Here is a 24,771-nt window from a genome sequence, read left to right on the forward strand (position 1 = left end):
AGGTGCCCACCAAAGCTGCTCTATCCCTCTTCCTCCTCCTGAGGTGGACAGGGGAGAAAAAAAATACAATGAAAGGCTTGTGGGTTGAGGTAAGGCCAGGGAAAGTCATTCACCAGTAACTGTCATGGGGAAAACAGACTCAGCTTGGGGAAATAAATTTATTGCCAATCAAATCAGAGTAGGATAATGAGAAATAAGACCAAATCTTAAAAACACCTTCCCCTCACCCCTTCCTTCTTCCTGGGGTCAACTTCAATCCCCATTTCTGTACCACCTCCCCCTCTAGCAGCACAGGGAATAGGAGTTGTGGTCAGTTCATCAGACCTTGTCTCTGCCACTCCTCCTCTTCAGGGGGAGGACTCCTCACACTCTTCCCCTGCTCCAGCATGGGGATCCTCCCGTGGGAGACAGTCCTCCACCAACTTCTCCAACGTGAATCCTTTCCACGGGCTGCAGTTCCTCACAAACTGCTCCAGCGTGGGTCCCTCCCACAAGGTGCAGACCTTCAGGACTAGACTGCTCCAGCGTGGGTCACCCACAGGGTCACAAATCCTGCCAGGAGCCTGCTCCAGCATGGGCTTCCCATGGGGTCACAGCCTCCTTCAGGTATCCACCTGCTCCGGCATGGGGTCCTCCCTGCACAGGCTGCAGGTTGATACCTGCTCCACCATCAACCTCCATGGGCTGCAGGGGGACAGCCTGCCTCACCATGGTCTTCTCCAGGGGCTGCAGGGGGATCTCTGCTCCAGTGCCTGGAGCACCTCCTCCCCTTCCTTCACTGACCTTGGTGCCTGCAGAGCTGTTCCTCTCACATATTCACATTCCTTTCTCCAGCTGCAAAAAAACTGCTTCTAGTTTTGTTTTTTCCCCTTAACTATGTAATTCCAGAGGCGCTACCACCATTGCTGACAGGCTCAGCCTTGGCCAGTGGTGGGTCCATCTTGGAGCCAGCTGGCATTGGCTGTTGAACATGGAGAAAGCTTCTGGCAGCTTCTCACAGAAGCCACCCTGTAGCCTCCTGCTACCACAACCCTGCCACACAAACCCAATACAATCTTCTTCCAAGGAGTCAGCTTTAAGCAAGCAACTGTTTTGAATGTTATGTGTGCAGCTGGATTAAAGTCACTACGCTCCAGCTGCAACTGAGAAATTACAGAAAAAGAAGAGTCACAACATATTATTAGTGCAGTCATTTATCTTAGGCATTTAACAATCCATTACATTTAAGAAAGTTTGCATAAATGGCTTTTCACCATCAGTGGTATCACAAACAAAATTTAATGCATACAAAACCTCAAATATTTGTATTACAACAAAGAAAGCTGCTACAGAATGGCATCTTGTTTCATGAGGACAACTTCAGAGTAGAGGCAAGTGCATTTCAGCCACACTAGCATAAACAGCATGCAAAACATGACATTAAACAGATGCAACATCCATACTTGAAACATTAAATAAAAACTAAGACACATTAAACAATCACTTGAAACATAGGCCATGCTATAAAATGCCCTTTGCAAGTCACCTTAATCACAAAAAAACTCCAATGAATCTTCATTTTTTCCGTATTTACTGGTAAAAACTAGTATGACAGTTTCCCCAGTAAAGATCTATAGTTTGATATTTATTTTTACAATAGAATGCATATAAAGTATTACGATAAAAAGTTCATAATCATGTTATAAATCATCTTCAAATGTTCATAAAATCCTCTTTTGGCTGAAGCTCAAAATAGTTTAGATATTTCTAAAGATGTAGCAAAACACTAAAATTTAATTCCCTGTAATTGCTTTTGAAATGCATTCTTCTCTTGATGATTTTGAATTGCATATCAAAATTTCATATTCATCTAAGCAAGCCTGTTTTACTAGTGGCGCAATTACTACACACTACGAGTTCCCTTCAGATTTTTCAGGCTTCAGGAAACAGTTTCCTTTAAAATATGCTTTAAAATATGTATTCATCTTTACTGTGTGCAATGTTTTTACAAGGGATAGAGCAGAAGTACACTAGAGAAATTTCTTTTCTAAAAAGGCATTTTGAAGAAAAGTTTTTCTTATCATGTAAATGTGGCCAAAGTCCTTGGACAAAGGAACAACTGACTAGAAGTCATTTCCCTTACTAAAAAGAGTATACAGTTCTGTAAAAATGGACTACAAAACCACAGTGCTAATAATGCCCAGTTTTTTAGACCTTTATGATAGACACAGTAATGTACATACACGATTTGTGTGACACGTTAAGCTTTTACGGGCAATTTTTTGTCTCTTCATAAAAAATATATTGTAATATAAAATATTAAAAACAAGCTATATAATTTGTACCACATGGAGTTTTTATACATATATGACATTTTAAAAGGACTATTATATGGTAATATATTAAAAGATCATTTTCAAGTAAATTATGATTCAATTTCATAGACAAGAACATGTCTATAATACATATTCCAGCAGTATCTATTCCCAGTAATTTGAAATATGCAAAATAAAGCCTGTGTAAACTTACAAAAGTTTACTTCCACATTTCTCAATTTCAGACCTATTCATTTTCTGTATGCAAGAATCCTGTTGCCTTAAATGGGCACTAAGTATTCGGGCCTAGTCCAAAGGAATTTGAAGAAAACTGTGGTATTTCTCATGGACTTAGTGAAAGTGAATCAAATCACATTTTCAAGAATGACTGTCATCTGGGTTCTGGCTTCCAGACCCAAGAATACATTTTGAAAAGCTTATACCTTCATCCAACAGAATATAAAAGGGGAAGTTGCTTTGTAGTACTCTGTAAGGTCACTCTCAAATGCTTTTAGGAATAAAGATCAGAAAGACCGCACTTAAAAATACTTAATACCCATTAAGATCAAAGATCAGTACATACACATATTAGAGATTAGATTTAAGATCTGTATGACCTCCACTGGATAAACAAAATGCTTATAAACATTATATACATAAATTTACTCCATCACCCTGCCAACTTCAATGTTTCTTAGGTGTTCAGCATTAATCTCAATTACAGTTGAAGTTCTGAATGATTCCTACTTTAAGTGGCTTCTGTAACTGCTACGCTCCAAACAGCTTATAATACTGGCTTTCCTTAACGTAACAGAGGCTAAGTTCTGGTTCCAGTAACTGCAGGAACTTGGCCTAGCATGAACCTGGTTTTGGTTACAAAAGCAGTTATGCTATACTTTTTTTTCCTGCTTCAAAGTCTTTTCAGAAACTAATGGTTTTATTAGATGTGGCTCTACAAAAATACAATGTAAGCATAGTACATTTTGTTTTATCATTTCATAATTGCATTGCTATATGTAAATATATATTAAGTTGAAAAATACTATGGTTTAAGGTGGTAAAACAGTAAGTACTTTGCCAGCTCTTTCCCACTACAAATCATAATAAATGCTTGCATTGAAAACTAATAATTCACTGGCTATTACAAGTGACACAGTCCATTAAACAAATTTAATCTATTAAAATATACGTCCTTGAAATTAATTTCCTTCCAGTGAATTTCAGAAACTATCTGCATATGTTTTACAAGATCTCTCTCATTAATAGTCACTGGAGTGGGCTGTTCTTAGTGGGGAAGTCAGATCACTCTCTCTTGGACGGTAAAAAAAGGGGTACAGAAATAGGTCATATTTTTTAATTGGTAGGTGTTTCCGTTTCTGCTTTCCCCATTGGTGCCTCAGGAAAAAGTAATTTTCTAAGTATGTTTGCATAGAATGGTCCATACACTTGTTTATTGAAGTTTACAATGCTTGCATACTGCGATCCAACAAACTCCATCTCTGTCTGAATCACAGAAAGGCCTCCTGGCATAGTAGGCATACACTTCTTAAAACTTGGAAGAGCAAGCAAGCTTCTCATGAAGAACTGGATTCGTTTGTCTGAAATGGAATATAAAGCACGCTCAGAAGAAGTGTAAACCCAAGAAGCAGCCATACTCGCTTTCTAAGTGAGCAATGTAAGCAGGGGCACGTCAGCACAGCAAAAAAAAAAAAAAAAAGCAACAGTGTAGGTAACTACTCTTTCCCAAGCCCGTGCTGCAGCGGGAAACAATACTGAAAGCTTCTTAAAGTTGGCTGCTGCAAGGCAGACACAGCATAAACATGCTGTAACAAGTTACATGACCTAATATGAAGTAGACTGAAAGAAAAAAAAAACACTAGGTTTAAACTCAGAACTGACAGAAAGGAGACTGAATAGCACTCGTTTTTCTAAATTCTTCTCCAAAATCCTAGGATCTCTAGGCTTGTTTGTGCAGACACTTTTTAAATTATTTCTAGCTGTGACTACCCATGCTCTGCAGCATACCAAGAACACTATCTATAGGTAAACGTCTCCTTACTCTCAGTTGACCCAGTATTTTACTGCAGTAAGAAAGTGCTTTTAAACAATAACTAGCTGATTAAGCTTGCTGGAAGTAAGTTTGTATACAGACACATACAATAAGATAAGTATGTATTATCTTACTGACCAATCAAGGAACTGACAGGATTATTCTCCTCTGCGATATGAGCGATTTGACCCATTAAATTACTCTCCATTTCTGCATTCAGAGTGGGAAGACCTCTTTCAGTTAGAGACATGTTCACTTTGCTGCAAATCTGAACACCAATAGCGTTCAGAGCCTCCTTGAAATCAAAAGTTCTGGAAGAAAGAAATAAAAAAGCATTCACTTTCACAGTTTTTGTAGCATAGGTTGTAAGGTGACCTCACTTGTCTCCTTTCCCTTTTATTTTCAACCTGCTCTTTGCAATTACTTTAGAAAAGTTATCTTTTGCTTTTGCAGATTTATGCACAGATACAGGACAAATCTCCATGCGGAAGATAAAATAAGGACCTAATTGTGATTCAAATGAGAAAAATTTCAACGGTGCAGCAGTGACACCAGTTCATTTTGCCCTCATGCTTAGTTGTTTTCCTGGACCACATGCATAGCATTTCATGAAAAAAAGCAAAGTGGAAAATTACTGAGACACTCTTTCAGATCACATCCAACTTGCTTGTAATGCAAGTGGCAGCAGAAATAGGCAGCCAAATAGATTAAACTACCTACAAGTTTGTAGCAACTAGCAAGACAAATTGGTGACTGTATTGGCACAGTCTCTCCAGTATTAGAACCGTATGAAGTTTAGTAATAGACTCAAAATTATGTAGACTAATATCAAGATTAATATTTCATTAAAATATAACTTTGAAAACATGTGCCTAACATACAGTGAACTTATACTGTAAAGGAAATATACTTATTAAAATTTGGTATCTTTCTATTACTAAGAAGCACTGACTATAACATTCGAATTGTTTCCAAGGCTTTTCAGATCCACCTGGTATTTCCTGTTAAAAAAAAAAAGATATGAAGAGCGATAAAAACAAGGCCTTACTTCTTGTTCATGTCTTCAAGAAGGGGAACACAGATCCTTTTCAGTTGGTCAGCAAAATCAGGCACATCTACAATTGCTGCACCCACCATATTGTTTGTTATGAGACAAACACAAGCTATGATTTTTAATTGATTGAGCTTTTCTCTCAACTCCTGAAGACGAACTTCATCTGTTATTAGAGTCTAGAATTGAAAGAATAATACTACTTTAGGAATACAGAGGGAGGGAGACAGGGAAAAGGACCGGTATAGGATGTAGTCATGAAGCATTAATATTTTTAATTACAAATATGCAAAGTCAGAAGAGACAGCAGCTGAAATACGCTGAATATGTAGTATTGCACAAAGTGCCATTATGTATGAATACCAGAAGCAAGCCTGCGGTGGTAAGAAAGGTAATGCCTTCCGTGCAGAGGAATCTAGGACATTGCATCTTATTCCTCATCACTGCTGAGAAATCTGTGACCAACAACTCAGCCCACAGTGTGGAATGCTCAGGGGATCCAGGGAACATTGTAGTGATCAATAAGTTAGACAGAATAGTCTTCTAGATTCAGCTGTCCTTTGAAAAATGCCATAAATCTCTAACTGATGGACAGTGATGAACAACTGCACATGACAACCACCAGTTCAACCACCAGAGTAGGTTCTGCAAGTGATACATAACCTGCTACAGGCAAAAAGCTAGTTGATCATACCAAGAAAGTAATTCCTACAGCAAGATGTAGCTGAAGTGACTTATTTTAGGTTAGAAAGAGTTCATCCTAACTAAATCCCTCCACTGAGAAGCACAGGAGCATTAACATTCAACCATCTGGTAGTAGTTTCATAGGAGGACAAACTAGATCCACAGAGGATACCCTGTGTGTAGCTCTTACTCAAAACTGTTTGAAGGAAGAATAAGGTGGTCCTCCTTCTGTCCACTAAGAGCAGTAAGAGCATCCCCATGTGTTCAGCAAATTCTCTGCCAGGCCACCCTAAGTATAGCTAAGGCGCTCACCGCAGATGCTAATTTTAGCCCTGACTGATGGCCAATTTCAAATTGGCTTTACGGAAAGTTGCAGAGGTCAGTAATCAGGAGTTAGAGAGAAAAACTGAACACTGATTCTTGAAGCCATAGTTTATATGCACTGAGAAAGTGTGGATGTCTACCTCAGAGAGCTTCAAGTTTTTAACCGATTCTGTTCTAAAGCAAGAGTGATCTCACCAACTCCTGCTGCTGTTAGGAAAACAGGATGGTACAGTCAGTTCTCTCAAAGACACAGAAAGCCAAGTGCTGTCAGCACAAGGCTCAGCCTTTGACCATGGCCAAGACTGCTCTTAGGGTGGAGCTGGTGAGCTATGATTGGGTGGAGGGAAAACAACCTTCACATTATTCTTTTCTAGATGTTGATTTGCCCATCATATTCTCCAAATTCCAAATTTACTATTCAGAAATTTAAGAAGTACAAGAGAATACTTCACCTGTTGTCATGAATACCAAGATTATTACACCACACCAATGTTTTAATCTAACTAGAAATCTGAAGACACTGAAATACGCTTCTTACCTCTGGAATTGTTTTGCGATAATCCCATTGTAACAGTTTCAAGTAGCCATTGTTTAGCACCAGTGTAGGACTAATAATTGGTTTAGAACTACTATCAGCACCAGGAGATGATGAAGATTCATCAGAACTAGATGACAATTCATCTTCTATTGATTCCTTTATCCATTCTGTTGTGAGATCCAGGGCACCTAAGCATTGCAAATTAGCACAGATTTACTGCATGCTTTCCATCAAAATAAGCAGTAGCTTAAGGAAAAAAAAAAAAAGAGTTGTACACATGAACAAGAGTATTGAACTTCTTAAAACTAAAAATAGTTGACAGCTGAGTCTTCACACACATAAATTCTCTGCCTCACTTTTTTCCAGTGATCATCTTCCATTGGTCACCTTAATATTCTAACTAGCTTGCACAAACCCAACAACAAATTGTTAGACTTCAGCCAAGATTTGGGGGTAAAAAAAGCCTCAAAGTCTAGATCTAGACAAGAAATGGAAATTTTCCTCCAAATTAACCACAATTGATAAGATTTTATAGCATGTCTTTGAATAGTCTTCTTTTTAAAGAAATGCTTTAATTAAATATAGCATGATACCTACTTGGTGTTTCTTCAAGAATTTCCTGGAATTTTGTTCTTTCGTAGTCCACCAAATTACGCTGAAGGTATGGCCTAAGGTTTTGAATTGTGTAATTAGCCATATCCACTTTCATCAGGTCCAAAACATGGAATATTTGTCTGAAAGGAGTTTAAAATTTGATAATTACAATAGTCTATTGATTTTAATCAACACATGTGAGGTATACTACATCAGCACTTTGATTTCAATTCTGGGAGAAGTCCTTCATCGGTATTTCAGTGTAACAGGTATGTTACCTATCTTCCAGGATACTTAAAGGAGTATGGTGTATAAGGCTTGGTGTAAGTTACAGAGAACAGGACAAATATGTAGCATCACTAAATGCTACAACTCTGTAACAGAAAGAGTTTAAGAACTGTATCAATTGGTACATTTCAGCCCAAATGAACAGATTTTAACTTTTTAGGCATTCTAATTGCACCAAGAGTAACAATTCTTCTGACCCAGTTGCTTTGGTTCCTGTGTATAATCCAAGTATATGACACCAGTATATGATCCAATAAAACAGTAGAACACCACCTACTGCTTATTCTTAATATTTCAGTGTACCTAAGGAGAAGTGAACTCATTTCTGCCATTTTATGCAAGTGTCTTACTCAAGTTCAAGTAATAAGATCTTTACTAAAAAGATTTTAAATCCAAGGTTTAGCCTCCTAGAGGAAGCATGCAATAAACAGTTCAAGAAGGAACAGTACAAGTGTGCTACTTCAATTTTGTAAGGATGAACAAGACTGAAAAAGCAGTCTCCAAAACACAGATTATTATAAGATTGCTTTTTCTGTTGTTCTGTTACTTAGTTGGTAGCATTTGATCTAGGCATTCTAATAATTTCATTAAAAAGTAAGATACACATAATATTCTGGTCATAGTGTCATAGCTCCTCCCCTTTAATGCTTCTGTATAAAAATAAGTTTTCCTATAGTTTGAAACCAGGTGTTATGTAACCTGACACAACTTAAGACTTCTTTTTAAGACTACCCCCCTCTTCCATTGCCCAATACTCTTTCAGAGAAGAGGTTTTTCCTCTAAAAAAAACACCCAAATACCAACCTCAGTAATTCTACAATGTTGTCAGTTGCTTTTAACTGTTTTATATCGTTGTCTCTTATTGGAGCACATAACTTTCCCATAGTGTTGATGATATAGTTAGCCAGCCCATGAATATCAACAGCATTATGTTCTGCCTGCTGTCTTATAAGATCTGTATCTAGAACTTCACAAATTTGATTTTGAATTCTGTTTGCTCCAGGAGTCAGGAAGGAAAGAAGAATCTGAAGTAGGGGAAAGAAAAGGAAAAGCTTATCAATAAAACCAAAACCACTTAGTCAACATGCTGAAACAAGATTTTAATATTAAATGTCAAGTGTATTTAGCTGACCAGCAATAACAAAACATGTTAAGGCTGAACATTATCTAAGGTAGCAGGAAAAAAAGCCTGTTAAAAGGATCACAGTACAGTTCTGCAGAAATGCTCAAAGCTGGTAAGCCAGAAAGCATATCAACAATGAGACTCTTAAAAACTGGGAGGCTGCTGTGTAAAATAAACATTTACTAACTTAAAACTTTAAAAGACTTAGTATTGTGGCAGGATTGAAGGTTTGTATGCTTCCTTGTGCAATGATCATAAACAATAAAGTCTATTTGGGCAGGTGCTTTCATGTTTACACTCCTGTTCATGCCCTAAGCTCACAGCATGTTGCTGGAAAGAGGCTAGTAGAGCTGTGAAGCTTTGAGAAGAGAGCCGACTTCTGCAACAAAAAGGCTCCAGGGAGACCTTGCTGCAGCCTTCCAGTACCTGAAGGGGGTCTACACGAAAGATGGGGAGGGACTGTTTATCAGGGAGTGTAGTGACAGGACAAGAGGTAATGGGTTTAAGCTGAAGGAGAGTAGATTTAGATTAGATGTTAGAAAGAAATTCTTTACTGTGAGGGTGATGAGGTACTGGAACAGGTTGCCGAGAGCGGTTGTGGATGCCCCCTCCCTGGAAGTGTTCAAGGCCAGGTTGGATGGGGCTTTAAATGACCTGATCTAGAGAAAGATGTCCCTGCCCATGGCAGGGGGGCTGGTGCTAGATGATCTTTGAGGTTCCTTCCAACCCAAACGATTCTATGATTTGTAACTAACCATCCTGCAATGAAAGCTGAGTGGACATGCCACTAGGCATGTGTGGCCATATTCATGGTTAATATAAACATACTATAAATAGACACCTTTGCAGTTCTGAATAATCATGGTTTCATCTTAAAAGAATGAACTTGAAGGTGTTGGCTTGACTGAGTTAGCAGACCCTTCAGTGAAGTAAGAGACTCTCAGACTGAGGCTGACAAAACAATACTGGGGGGCAGCGAGGAACAGTACCTCCTTAATTTCCTCAAAGAGCTTGATAGCATGTTCATATTCTGGAGGATCTTCATTCAGTTCTGATTCCAAATGATCCCAAAATGCCTTGTGTACAATTTGTTTCACTGTGCCTGCAAAGCTGTGGAATAAGTCAGTTAGACACGGAAAAGACTCCCAACTAGCTTTCATCCTTGGTAAAAGTGTTTTAGATTAATCTGATCACTTGTTGGGAAGCACACAACACCTCACCAGTTATCATGCCCTGCAACCATATCTTTCTTGGGCTGTGAATCATCAGTTCCCAGAACTGACATCTTTCCAAGAACACCTGTATTTTATAAAGTGGTGCTGGCAATTCAGATGTAGATAAAGAGATACTACCTTTCCTTAGCAAATATGTATTCATTGTCCTAACTTGTTATGTACTGAGCTTTCTCAAAACCTATTCTGTCATATAACCAATCATCAGGTAAGGTACTAGAGCAACTAAAAACCTGTTTGGTTTTTTTATCTAAGTTTTCTCAAAGTAAGACCAGTGTTGTCAAGTTAGACGTGTCTGCAAGCAAGAACATTTTGGCTACCCACATTAGGGAAGTTACTTCTCACTTCCTCTGGATCTCCAGGTATTTCTGCATCTCTTCTAGGGCTATTATTAGAGCTATGTTCATGATGAGCTTTTCTTATCACTATGGTATCAATGAGCTACTACATACAACTGCATAGGAAGGCCACCACTTCCTCTTTTCCACAGGGCTTGGAACTGCAGAGAACAGACCGATACTCATCTTCACTACAGGCATTCATATTGCATTAGCCTTTTATCTTCCACATGACTTAAAACAGAGCAATATGCTCCAAGACAGCATCAACTCAGCTGGACTGCAATACTTGTTCCAAGCAAGATAGCTTTGACAGTGACTCCTGGAGGTGCAGGAGAAAAATCTGTAGCCTTCCAAGATGTCTTGGTTTGGTTTTTTGTTTGTTTTAATTTGCTGCTCCATTCATTTCTCCTCTCTTCCTAACTCCAGTGTTGCTTTTTGCAAAGTTCAGGTTCTTACCTGTTCCGTGGGAAGTCTTCATGTTTTATGCAAAAATTTGCATTTACAGCAATTTCATGAGCTAGAGTCAAGTCTGTCAAATTTTTTGCAGCTGCCATCAGTTCATCAAATGTAATAGTCTTGGGAGGGCTTGCTGCTGGAACAAACAAGATCAATTCAAGCCAAATATCTATAAATGCAATTGAAAATATTAAAATTTAGGTATTTTATGGCTTGCTAATTGGACTCTAGTATTCTAGACGAAACCTAGGATTACCAGGTCTTTGTATCTTCTTAAAACACTAACCCAGGAAACTCCCAGCTTATCAAGGGTGTGTGTCTGGGTAATACCACACAAGCCTCATAACATTTTGAAAAGCAATTTCATATTTCTGCATCTTAACTAAATATCTTTGTTCCTTTAAAACAGGATCTTGCATTCCACAAATTTCCTATTGACTATTCTGTAAAATCCACCAGACCAAAATCATAGGCAGTAACAGTTACCAGATGTCCATTACAATTGTGAGCACATAATGGCTTTATTGGGGTTTTATTGCCTGTAGAAAAGGTTCTGAAGTTACTGACTTGAGAACTCCCCACTTATGTTCCATAGCAGATGCATCGTAAGTTATACTTTTTACAAGTATTAACAACATAATAAACTCTACATTGGAAAGCAAGAATAAATTCCTGAAGTTTCTAAACCCCCAAATTCTGTCATTTAATTTAGTATTCAGAATTTGAAGACTGGTAATAAAGACAAAGAGCCAGCTGTCAATTGCAGCTCCACTAACAAGCTTGTTTTAATGTAAGACTTCACTTACATAGACACTAAAAAGTATGCATGGTCTGAGAATGCTTGACATGAACACGAGGTGCATCTTAATCAAGGTTTTTTTATCATTACTCAAAATACCTTCCTTGTGCAAATGTGTGTTTTCTGTTTGATCCTAATATTTATGTAAGAAAAATGCAAATTCAAGATTAATTTATAATACTACATCAAGCTACACGAAATCTGTTAAGTTACAGATTTAATTTTAAGTGTATGGATCAAACAGAAGAAATCCACCCTTTGCACAAAGCCATATCTGGTTGAGTGGGAGACTGCTCCCAACATCAAGATTAGCTCAAAATTAGGATGTCCATGGTCGCACACTTTTCTTACACTTTCTGAAGTGAAGGAGTGCGCAGGAAGACCCCCACAGATACAGCTGCTGGTGGTGTTCCACACACAAGGAGACACGCTGCTTCACAGCGGAGAGAAAGCCATGCCTTTCCCTTAATACTCTTAAACAGAGATTCAGAAGCCCAGGTTCTACCCATGACAGCAAAGAAAAACAAGATAAGTTAGTCTTATCTGTCTATGCACAACACAGGTAAGGTTGAAATAGGCTTACACGCTGGGGAGCTAGGTTTGCTTGAAGAATCACTGTTAAAACTCTGTCTGGAATATTCAGAATCGCTAGAAGAAGCTGTGCTTTCAGAGAGGCGTGAAGAATCTGAATCACTGTTCTGGTCATCATTGAGAGGCATTCTGATTCACTTTAGCTGCTACAGTAAACAAGACCTGGAGAGACAAATACACTTCCCATAGAACCAGCACTTACTTTTTTTTGTTTGTTTCTCAGGAGTCAGATACTGATCATTATATTCAGAATGAAGAACAAGTAGTTGCCTTTCTTAAAAAGTTGTTACAGAAAGGATCTGGCTGACATGCAGAATCATACAGTTATTAACAAACTACACTTGTTCTGGAAGAAAGTTTTGTACACTTTGCTTTGTTTCATGTCTTAATGGTTATGTTAGAGACAGTCTGTAAATTGATTGTATTTAAAAAACAAAAGGACTACCCACAATAACCCCTGAACTTGCTTTTTATCAGAATTTTGGAAGTTGTCCACATCCATAAAGCCATCTCACAATGTTACCATCCCCCACTTGACTTCACCAACAAGAGATATTTAGCAATTAGCTTCCTTCCACAAACAGACTGCACCAAGTGTAACAACTCTGAAGCAAACATAGAAGTTGCTTGGGGAGAATAGGCAAATAATTCAGAATATCACATTTCTGACAGGGTGCAGCTAGAAGTCTGGCCTGCTGCTTTAGGTGGGTCTTTGCTTAGAATCAGATCAACAACGGCATAGACCCCCAAAAAATACGCCTCCTAGGGGTGACATTGGATGGGTTTTCTGTCTGAAGTCAAATGGTAACTCTGAGCCTCTAACATTACATTCAGCATACATGACAAATAACACTGAGAAGTGTCATGCTTCATAGTGCTTCTGTCTACATAAAGAAACTGCCTCCCAGGCAGATAATCTGCAACTGCAGAGAATGGGGACAGCTGCATAGTACAATAGAGATGATTAATAGTTGTATGACACGAAGTGAAAAATATGTTCATAATCATATTAAAATGAGAAACTAGAAGTCAGTCATAATTACTACCAAAGGAATTTGGCCCAGATACCAAAAATAGCTGTCCATCTTTGGTTATGGCCACGAAGCATTCTGTATTAGACTTTATGAAGAGACACAGCCAACAATGCTTTCCATCAGCAAACTTAAGTAAGACGACTTCATTTATGATTAAATTGCATCAACTTCAGCAGGCAAAGAATACTGTACTTTGCAACTGCTGAACCTGTGAAAAGCCACTTTTGGCAGCAAAAGGATGATCTTTATGTGTACTTCGGTGAATCAACATTATTGTTGGGTCAAGAGATAGACAAAACAGAGTGAGATTTCTTTATGCTGGCACCTAGTTACAGCTTGGAGTGTTTGATTTTTTGGGTACCAGCTCATCCTGAATAGGCCTTTATAACTTGATGAAGTATTAACTGATGAGTACTCCCCTGTTAACTGAGATGACTAACATTTGCTAAGTGTCTGTTTACTTCTCCTCCTCTCCCAAGAGGAAAGAGGATGCAATTGAGTGCCTTATTTATGTAATGTTTTACACTCATTTTTGTGAAAAGAATTAATCACGCCAGCAAGAACATAGCCAACAGTTTATTACCTTACTGGAGAAGCCAGTAGAGAGATTTTAGATCAGGATATAGATGTCATGGGCTCAAAACTTACAGCATTAGTTGTGAGATCCTTAACTCTTTTATTAGAACAGCAATTTTGTAATTTCTAGCAAGTAACTGAAAAGAAGCAGATATTTAAAATGGTATTGACTAAACAAGACTTAGAGTTGCAAGAGAACCTAGAAAACCAAAAGGCTGAAGTTTTTTTTACTTGGAAATTGTATTTGTCTAAGTAACAATTAGACATTAATGTTACACGAGAGACTAAAACTATTTCTTCGATTAAGACCTATGTTACAGGTCTCAAAGCTAGTGCTGACTAGAAACTAGTTGTGACAAGTAACCTACCTGTAGAACACACTCCACTGATGTGGAGCCGCTCACTTAAATACAGTAACCCTAAAGAGCCTGCAAAGCTTATATTACTCTCCCACTATTGTTTCTCAACCAGCACCAGAACACTATTTCCAGGCTTTAATCATGTATAAAACCCCCTTATTTATAAATAAAAAACTAACCTCCAAAAGGTTAATGTTGCATGTGGTCCATTGAAAGACTTGATTAATGTTGTTAGCAGCGTACTGGCCCAAAAGGTCTTGTAAATCACTTGCCTAGTATGATCACTTCAAGATGCATCTACTGCTTCAGTCTAGGCTGTTAAGAACATGGAAAAAGTTAAATGTTGATTAAGAAAACAAAAATTCTCACACCATTTATACATCATAATTTCAAGAACTTCCTCTTACCTGTCAGTATGATAATTCTAATAAATATGCAAATTTGTAAATATTCAGATTTGCAAGGTGCTCCTGACAGCAAGTACTAAATCAGCCACAGAGGCAAGTCAGCATTGCCATTTTCTACCCCAACCTTGATTCCCAAGGCCACCAAATCTTTAAAGTAGAAATTAAAATTCTATATACATCAAGCCTTTACATATTAGTCCCAGCAAAGGATATTTCAGCAACAAATACTTGCATTTCAAAGAGACCCATGACATATTTTGATGTACTGAGACCATACCTGTTCTTACAACACATGCACACGTATGGATAGCAGAGTTGCCAGTAGAGCGCTTCAGAAGACTTAATTTGAGTAAGAAGTTTTAACAATGCAACAGGAGATAACACACTGAGAAAACACTGTAATCTTTGCCACAGTAAATATATTTCCTAGTAGCAAGCCTCAAATGGAACAGTGAGGAAGAATGGGTACATTCTGCAGATTTGGAACATTATTGCTAAATTCCAAGTTTAAAAGAGAAACAAGGCAGCAGGCACATCAAAGTAAACATACATGAATACACAAGCAGAATCCTGATATGCCATCTACAGTTTTTAACTGTGCTGCCCAACAGCTAAAAAGCTTACAGAAAAGTACATTCACTAAGCATATCAAAGGAAAGTACAAACCAAAAAAGGCTTTTGTAATTAGTTACAACAATAGACAACCAAGTTACTTAGTCCTTTCTTTATAGCATACACTGGAAGAACTGCTTTTCCTTATGCTTTTGTAGACAGCATGGCCCTTAGTAATTTATGAGAAGGTCTAAGTTCACATGTAATTAGAATTTAGATTAATAGAATTCCCAAATAAAAGTATTTCAGAAAGCCCTTTAGCCTTCCAAGATCTCTAACGCATCACCTTGAATAGACAATACCTTCTATTATTTTTGAGTTGTTCATTAGGTATTGTTTTAATACACAGCTTAATATCCTACTTATTCTATTGAAGGGTCATCCTGTGGTTACAACCTGCTTTACTCTTCCTGCATTAAAAGCAACTGATGTTTACTTTTTATTAGGTTGGATACCTTCACTGTGGGCTTCATTACACTGTTTGCTTTCTTTTGATCAGTACTATTTTGCAGTGGTTTTTTTTAAGAAAAAACTGTAAATGGGAGATCAAGCTAAAAAAAAAAAAATCTTCTAAATTTACAAACCTCACATTTCCAGTTAATTTAACAAGAACTAAATTATCATGGTTTCTGCTGCTATTTAGACAGTTTTGGATTATCCTTTTTTAGTAAAGACACAATGAATACAACACTATCAACGCCTAAAGGCATCTTACTCTTATATGGTCACCACATCACCCAACCCAATCATTCACTTAGAACTGATCAAGATTGCAAGATCACATTAGTTTTAGAGAACACAAACACTTTTTTTTCCTGAAGGCTTCCTTTATAAGTTATTTTATGAAGCACCTGGGGAAAAGTTTTTTTTTCTTCAGATACCATCTTCAAGAAAAGTTTTTCCACAACCCTGCTTTGTTCAAAGAGGACCCTCCATCCATGCACACTTTGTAAGTGCTCTGTCCAGTTTTACCACTCTAAATGTCTTAACTTTGTTTATTCTACTAGGCTTACATCCTTACTATCTTCAAGCTGGCATCAACCGAATCTCATTTGGGTTCAAGTTTCCCTTTCACTGACTCCACCTTTATCAGCACTCCCGGCACAGAAGCAGAAAAGAGCCTTTGCTACGAGTTACGGGATTTCCTCATGCCTCGTTTTTGACAGCTGACATTTCTCTCCTTTAGCTTCCTACTTCCGCAGCTCTTCCCTTTATACACAGGCTTCTCCTGACGAAAGCTTAAAAATGCACAAGAGCAAGACGAGTAGGTGTCCCCCAAGGGACAGCCACGGCAGTCACCCTCACCGCAGGCATTCAGGCAACGCGCCCCCCGCCCAGGGCCGCAACCCTCCTGAGGGGAGGCCGGGGACGGCCCCCCCCGCCCCGGCGGCGGCTCCCCTCAGCGGGGCGCGGGGGGAGCGGCACCGCCGGCTCCTCCTCTTCCTCCATCTGTTTGGCTGTCTCCTCCCCCGGCCCCATGTTTTTAACAGTTACCAGAGGCAGGAGCTTGGCACTCGCCGACCAAAACAAACAGCGTTTCCAAGGACAGGCCCGGGGGGAGGAAGGGAGGAGGAGAGGAGAAGGGGGAACCCCCTCTCTGCCAGCCCCGAGAAAGGCGAGCCTGACTGCCCGCCTCCAAGCGTCCTGGCCCCGCATGCCCCAGGAAGGGAGCCAGGGTGCCCTTGCTCTGCGCTGCTGGAGCGAGGCTGCAGGGGGGAACACCCGCCGGGACGGATCATCCCGTCAGACAGCGGGCTTTAAGAGACGGAGACAGCCCCGGGGCAAGGGGTGCACTACAAACCCTGAGCAGGAGCTGCGAAGCCCACCTGCTGCTGAAGCCTCACCGGGGCAGCAAAGCGGAGCGCCAGCCCGCCACCTCCCAGCCACCCCCACCGCACGGGAGGGCAGCGGCCGCCGGGCCAGCTCTGACCCGGACTCACCCCGCAGTTCCTTGCCTGTACGTGCCCGGACACCCAGGCGCGTACCGTACCGCCGTCGGGCGGCTCGGTTCGCCCACAGCCCTGCCTCTGCTCGCCCCCGTCACTCACCGCGGCCCGGTGGCGGGAGCAGCTCACCCTCCCGCACAGCGCTCGCTAGGGCTTTAAACTGCCCCCCCCGAATTTATATGCCCAGCCCGGACTGTGAGTGTCTTCCCTGGGCGCCTCCATCTCTGCCAGTGACGGGGGGGGGGGGCGCGTAACCTTTTCCTGCCTGCCAACGGCGACTTAGCCCCCGAGGGACTTGGGCCAACCCACGCCTATCCCCGCAAAAGCAGCCCATGTCTCCTTATTCTGCCGGACTCAAGCACTAAGCGCGGAGAAATATAAGCTGACAGGGGAAGACGCCTCCGCGGGCTCCCCCGCACTGAATGGGCCCTACCCGAGGGGGGGAAGGCCGGGGGAACGGCTGGGTGGTGTTTACGGAAGAGCTGCGTCGATCCGGACTGACCCCGCCCCTTCCCACCGTGGGGCGGGGCTAAACACGTTTGCCCCGCCCCGGGGCCGCCTCAGGAGACGGGGCGACACGCCGGCCGCACAGGGGCGGGGAAGGGGAGGGGGCGGGGGCGAAGGGCCCCTCGTCGCCAGGGAGGAGGCAGCACCTCAGGGCGTATTTGCCTATCTTTATGCACTACGCTGCCAAGGAAGCTTGAAATATGCCCTCACGAACTTTCCTGTCCTGGTTTCCTTAGTCTCTCGACGAGGAGGATGAGGTGCTCCCCCACCATCTTGGCCCCCCACTCCCACCCCCTGCCATTTTAGCCTCAGGGGAGCCATGCAGGACCGCGTGGAGTTTAGTCACTCACCTCGTTCATGGCTGTGGTGTTTCGAGGCCTGCTGAGCACCCACTGAGGAACGCAGCATGAAGCATTACAGCACTGTTATTATAAATGCTTTGTTTATTGCTGTATTGATGTCATCCACCAGACAGCTTTGTGCACCCACTGGGCCAGCAGTACCTGTCAGGGTCATCATCTCTTCCTGTCACAGGAGCTATGTGCTGCCATTGCCTCACCCACCAGGAAGCACAGAGGGCAAAAGACTGGCAGTCATCTCTGAGGCTGGCGCTAACTAAATCAAGCCTTGCTTGTCACGAAGACACAGAGCTGCCCTTGCTGCAAATAATTATGTCATCTTTAGCACATGTGACAAACTATATGGGATAGATGTTGTATTCACACAGACCAAAGCCCACTATAGGTCCTATTAATATAGCCTCTGCTATAAATGCAAGGGCTCGAAGCTGGGAACGGGCTACGCAAGTGCCAAGTGTCCTGCTGGAGCGGGAGCGCTTGTTCCCAGCGATGCAGAGCACCTGTCAGCCCTGCCGCTCTGAGCCCAGCCTTCAGGGACATTAAATGGGATTAAGTCCAACAGCCTAATCCGATAGCTTCCATAAAGAAGACGATGTTTTAAATAACTGTGTTTGCAGTACTTTGCCCCAGTTTGTGCATGTCACATGGCCATCACAGTCTGAGAGAAGCTCAAAGGAGCTTTGGAGAGGACTGTCTGTGATGGTGTACAGACTGACTGCCTTGTACAGGACTGTTTTCACTTCCAAGGATGTTATTTATTATTATTTTGTACATCCACTGTGGCTTAAATGGCATCAGAAGGGTGCGGGAAACCTGAGTTCTGGTCTTTGCGGTGATAGCTGCTGATGCCTTTTATTAATTAACCAGCTATATCATCTAAAACTGCACAACGAGTACTTGCAGCAAACACCAGGGTCAGTGACTCAGGGTCCACTTTGTGTGCTGTCTGTGTGGGCCATCAGTGGAGGGAACCTGCGGTGCTCAGTGGCCTGGCCCTGGCACAGGGAGGGAAAGGGATGCCCCAGCCTCACCAAGTAAACTAGCTTCGAAATATTTATATGAAAGATCAACTTTAAAGGAAAAAGTATCTCAGGGGTATCACCCAACATCATGGAGTAAGAGATGGAATTCCGGAAAGGGATGGCTTTAAAACAAGTTTATTTTTTTTCAGCTGTAGCAGTGCCCTTCCCCCACAGCACACCAGCTGTTTTGGAGCCCATTCTTAAGTACCTAGCTTGCTCGCTCGATCTGTCTGTCTATCTATCTATCTGTCTGTCTGTCTAAGATGTATGTATATATGTATATATGTATATATAGCTGAGGCACCAAAGACATGCTTCAAGATTCCAGTCCAAAGGCCAAGAATAAGTTAGACACTGCAGTACTCAGCAGTTAACTTCCTTTTTGGTTTCAATTCCTTCCTGATCCAGAGGCACTGAAGCTATAGGCCATTATACGGATCTTGAAGTAGATTTTCTCCACAGAGAAATGTCATTCATTTCTCGTTGTCTGTGTCTTCTGTAATGCCAGCCAGGTAAATAATTTTACAGCCTTTAAATTTGTTCTGCTCAATGTCCTTGTGTCTTACGTAGGACATGCAGGTATGTGCTGCTTTTGGCTGGGATGGAGTTAATTTTCTTCTTAGTAGCTAGTATAGGACTGTTTTGGATTTGTGCTGGAAACAGTGTTGGTAACACAGGGATGCTTTCATTACTGCTGAGCAGTGCTTACACAGAGCCAAGGCCTTTTCTGCTTCTCACACCACCCCACCAGCGAGTAGGCTGGGGGTGCACAAGGAGTTTGGAGGGGACACAGCCGGGACAGCTGACCCCAACTGACCAAAGGGATATTCCATATGATGTCATGCTCAGCAATAAAACTAGGGTGGAAGTTGGTGGGGAGGTGCAGCTTGGGCACTGGCTGGGCATCGGTTGGTGGTGAGTAGTTGTTTTCATTTGCATCACTTGTCTTTCTTGGGTTTTATTTCTCTCTGTTATTTCCTTTTCATTATTATTATTATTATTTAGTTCAAATATTAAATAGTTTTTATCTCAACCCCTGAGTTTTCTCACTTTTTCCCTTCCAATTCTCTCCCCCCGTCCCGCTGGGTGGAGTGAGCAAGCGGCTGCGTGATGCTTAGTTGCTGGCTGGGGTTAAACTACAACAAGGTACAATTTTGGAATTTTGACTAGTGTGTCAAGTTGGCCTTAATTCTTGGCCTTTCACTGCAGAAGCGCTGTTAATTGAAACAAAGGACTAGCTTGTGCTCAGCCTTTGCAGCAAGTTAGTTTGTAACCTTTCCTTACTGTTACCAGTAAAACTGGCAAAGACAATAAAGCCTACAGTTAATGCGCTGCTTTATCCAGCAAGCAGCAACACAGCTACTGAGTGGGTAAGACGTGCAGCTGCATTTGGCCCCGCAGGTCAGAAACGTCCCAGTGTGTAGCTAACTGGTGGTTAGAGGGGGAGGAGAGGGAAAGGGCAAGGCATGGTATTATTGTTGACACCAGGGCCCATGACAACTAAGTTGAGAACATAACTGGAAGTCACAAGATATTTTGCCCTAATCCTAATAACTGAGCCAGGCAGACTGGCTTTAGCACTAACAGATGGATGTTAAGACTCTGGGTTGACCGAGACCATCAGGCCCAGATTTTATAATAGGCTCAAGGCAAAGACAAAAAGTCTATAAGGCAGGTGTAAGGATGCTTTCTCAGCTTGCTCTTCTGTGGAGTTTCATGTATTCCACGGAGAAATAAGTCTTGTGAGAGGCAAACAGGATTGCTGCTTCTCCCCAGCAAAGCATTCAGCTTCAAATTCTCACAGAAGCAAAACAGAATATTGAAACTTCTGAGAGAAAATGGTAGATCAGTACACTCCCCACCAGTCTGCAGTTTCTACCTACTCTACCACCTTGGCAAATTCCTAATGCACACTCCCCTTGGCACCGATGGTCTGTCTTTCTGTACAGAGGAAAAAAAGAGTTTGACCCACTGTATCAAACACAATAAGAAGCTGTTTGTAGAGTGGTAGTCTTGGTCAGACATAGTTTTTATTGGTTCCTTGGTGAGAAAAAGCCTTAGCTAGTACATCACTAACATTTTCCTTGTCGCTGCCAAGCTGCAGGAGAAATGGTATGACAGTTACCTATGCTACCTCACTACCTGAAACAGATTTACATCCCTTGATCCGTAACATTGATGATCCTCTTGATTATTGTCTCTGGTAATTCCCATATGGCTCAGTTCTTACAGTAAACTCTCTGAAATAAACAGCTTCAGAGCTAAAATCCTGGGTCTTAGGGTACTACTACAAACCCTGGCCTTTCTAGGCCCTTCCTAAATACAAATCTGAGATCCCCCTTATCATAAAGTGCGAGAGAGCTGAGGCTGTGGCTAGATGTTCACTGTGGAAACTCTGCTATTTTACCCTTCCCAGGGCGCTTTGTTCACTGCTGAAGATTTCAGGACAGAGTGTTCTGAGGGTTCCCAGTCTGTTCCAGTGCAAGACCCCCCGTATCAGTTCCAGCCACCTCTGGGATGCATTTAAGACAACGTTCTGACCTTGTGCAAGCTCTCCGCTACTTGTTAGGGTCAGGGCAATCAGCTAACCAAGTTCTGTTGTGGTGTCCATAACCTGCAGTCACTCCAGCATCCTCTCCAGCTAGTGACTTTTGGCCTCAGGTCTGTGCATTTGACAGAATTACACTGACAAAATGCCGGAGACAATCAGCTATAAATTCTCCCTCCATCAGCCACGCTAGTAGTTACTGACTACAACACCATGTACAGACCAAACAGTTCAGTTCATCCTAAACCTTCACAGAAGTATTGAATGGAACAGGATTTGCCAGGCTGAAATCAGGGGCTGTGATCCTGCCTAGGTTCAAGATTCACTGTCTCTGAAGAATACTCAACCTAAAATTTATTTTAAAAAATTAAAAAAAATGTACGGGGAATCAAAGGAAAGACCAAGAAAAGAAAATGTCTCCCAAGACAAAACTCGATTGGATTTCTTGCTGTAATCAGAGAAACAGATAAATTGGCACCTCAAACTTTTATCTTGCAAGGAGTTACAGTTTGCACATTAATGTAATGAACTCCTCTTGTGGAATGACTCTTGGCAAGCAAATCCATTTCAGTGTAAATCACATTTGCAGTAGCAGTTCAGCAGCACAGGTATAGAACTGGAAAGAGCGTGTTGCTACTGACATTTTTTTACGTCTTAGAGACACTGAAGCTACGTATGTAAGATCTTTGCCCAGAAGCCCCAGTAGAGCTTTAAAGCATTATTTTCACTCATTGACTGTGTCTTGAACGGAATTTTCTTTCATCCCACACAGATCAAATATAAGCAAATATTGACAGATACAGACATGAATACAGACTTTCAAAAAGTTAGCTTTAGATAGAAAGATACACATTAAAATACAGAAGAAGAGTAACACGTCTGAGGGAGAAACCAACCGCCAAGAACTTTTCATTGCGTTGTTCTTAAAAAGAACCAAACAACAAATCCTTTTGAAACCACCACCATTACTACTGGTTGTCTAGCAGTTGTTTGCTTTTAGCCCAGGTCTAAATCCATTATTGCTTTGCATGATCCTAGTCATGAACGCCCTGAGAGAACGTGAGACAGAGGCAGGAACAGAAGTCTACCATGTAAGCCTCTCTGGTCTTAATGACTGTGAAAGAAAGGGGCAATAGGGGACTGGCTTACTTTGCTCGTCGATTGTCTTGTGACGAAATGAAAGGCAGTTTTCAAAAATACTTTAAAGTCCATCCTGATACCCTAGCTATTCAGCATGTCTGTCAGATAGGAGGGAGGAGGTGTTAGAAAATTTGTAGCCTCATGGGTCAGGCAGTTGAACTAGATGATCCCTTCCAACTGGAACTAAACTATTCTATTCTATTCCGTTCCGTTCCATTCCATTCCATTTCTGTCTGAAGTGTGGGTAAGTGTGGGGATGCAGCAGTGGAGAAGATTTTTTAGCATGTTTTTATTTTTAGGATTCTCCAGTACAAACTCTGTCACCTTGGCCGCTTTGTTACAACGCTGTCCTGGGTCCAAGTGCCTCGTGGAAGCTGCCAGCAATATGCAGATACCACCTGATTGCAAGATCTCTTCTACTAATTCTGAAATAGCACCTTCCAATATGCATCTTACTTTGAATCTTCAGGCAACTCATGAAACAAGAGTTTCTGGACAGGAGAATAAGTCTTGCTTCCAGTTTCAAAGGGAGCAGTGAACAGGACATCAGGACAGGGGACTCAAGAACTGAAGAATGCCAAGCAAGTACAAGTGCAATGTACTCCAGCAGCCAGTGTATGAAAAAGTCTGTATTAACGTTGCCTGCAATGCCCCTATTGAGGTTAAACAAAAATATGCCCCAGTCCTTTCTTGTAAAAATTAGGACTCACTTCCAGAGTTGTAACCCATAGTTACAAAAACCAGATGCAGTAACACACCTTTGCCTTGTGCTGCGCATGTGTGGACAACTTTACATAAAAGATTACGAAAAAATACATCCCTGTAAGTGATTAATGGTCTAGACCCAAAACATCATAAAATTCTTTAGTGACCTGGCAGAGCAGTTAGATGTCTATCAGACAATAGTCACTATATTAACCTGTTCAGTTAGGGCTAAAGGATATAAAAAGAGGTACAATACTGATGAGTTGAAGGTGTATTTTTGAAACAGTTAAGTTTTTCTGCGCCATCACCTGTCCTGTAGTCTAGCCCAAAGCAACACACAGACAGAAGGGGACTTACGTTGCATTTTTCAAGTTTCCACAACCAAGCAAGTACATGATAACAATTTAAGATACAACTACGTGGTTTCTGAAAATGGTTTAAGCAGCTCTTTGTGATGCTGGAAAATCTGAAGGATTTTCAAAAGAAGTTTTAAAGTTATTCCCATATGGTATCTCCTTTCCACCCAAACACAGGTGTAGAGCATGTCCTCCTCCTCTTTCCACCATGTGCATCCATCCTGAGAGCCCTTAAATTGCAGCTTCAAGCCCACCCAGTTCCCAGTTCCTCTATTATGTGATCAGATGCATTTCGCCTTGCCCCGATACGACCGCTAATTAATTCAATACACAGCAGACTGATTCCTCCACCAACACCTTATCCCTTTGCTCTGCCTTGCTCTCCTTTTCCCCACTCTCCTTTTCTTGCCAGCATATCCAAATCAGTCAGCTCCAACCTCCCTCTAATCTGCCTCATTATTCGCAGGGGAAAAACTGCGAGCGTGAAGAAGATTAAATAGTGGTCCTGTGCTCCACACCTTGGCAGGCCCTAGCTGGAGCCAGTGGTGCAAAGGCCAGCTCAGCCTTTCCTGTTGGGAAGATGAATGCAGCGGGCTCACGCCAACGTGGCGAGGCAAAAGAGCATGCTCGAAGCGCAAAGGCTCTGCCGGGAATTTCGGTGCTGAGCTCTCGGCCTCTACCGAATGCGCGCTCAAAGCCAGTCCGTGAAGCCCATGGGAGTTTGCGTGGGGCCAAAGCACTCTTGTCACTCAAGGCAGCTGTTTTGTGCCCGAGGGACCGGCCCGATGCCGAACCTCCCCTCTAGAGGCAGCAGAAACAGGGGGGTGGATTGAGC

At 41.6% G+C, this 24,771-nt stretch overlaps 1 protein-coding gene across 5 annotated transcripts; it reads right to left on the minus strand.

Annotated features, from left to right (window-relative positions):
• Positions 1-1,175: 1,175 nt before the first annotated feature.
• Positions 1,176-17,530, minus strand: TCP11L2 (t-complex 11 like 2). Of its 5 annotated transcripts, none has more exons than XM_054843771.1 (11): positions 17,402-17,530; positions 14,514-14,649; positions 12,358-12,527; positions 10,976-11,108; positions 9,936-10,056; positions 8,628-8,848; positions 7,539-7,675; positions 6,942-7,129; positions 5,393-5,574; positions 4,483-4,655; positions 1,176-3,892 (listed from the first exon to the last, which is right to left on the minus strand). In XM_054843771.1, exons 3-11 carry the CDS (start codon positions 12,491-12,493, stop codon positions 3,648-3,650), a joined length of 1,536 nt encoding a protein of 511 aa, XP_054699746.1. In that variant the 5' UTR covers positions 12,494-12,527; positions 14,514-14,649; positions 17,402-17,530; the 3' UTR covers positions 1,176-3,647. The 5 variants fall into 5 exon arrangements, with proteins under 5 accessions (XP_054699746.1, XP_054699714.1, XP_054699724.1 ...); XM_054843739.1 differs by having other exon boundaries at positions 10,976-11,111; XM_054843749.1 differs by having other exon boundaries at positions 10,976-11,111; positions 17,294-17,453.
• Between the last annotated feature and the right edge of the window lie 7,241 nt (positions 17,531-24,771).

Source organism: Grus americana, chromosome 1, assembly GCF_028858705.1.
Source record: "Grus americana isolate bGruAme1 chromosome 1, bGruAme1.mat, whole genome shotgun sequence".
Taxonomy (NCBI): domain Eukaryota; kingdom Metazoa; phylum Chordata; class Aves; order Gruiformes; family Gruidae; genus Grus; species Grus americana.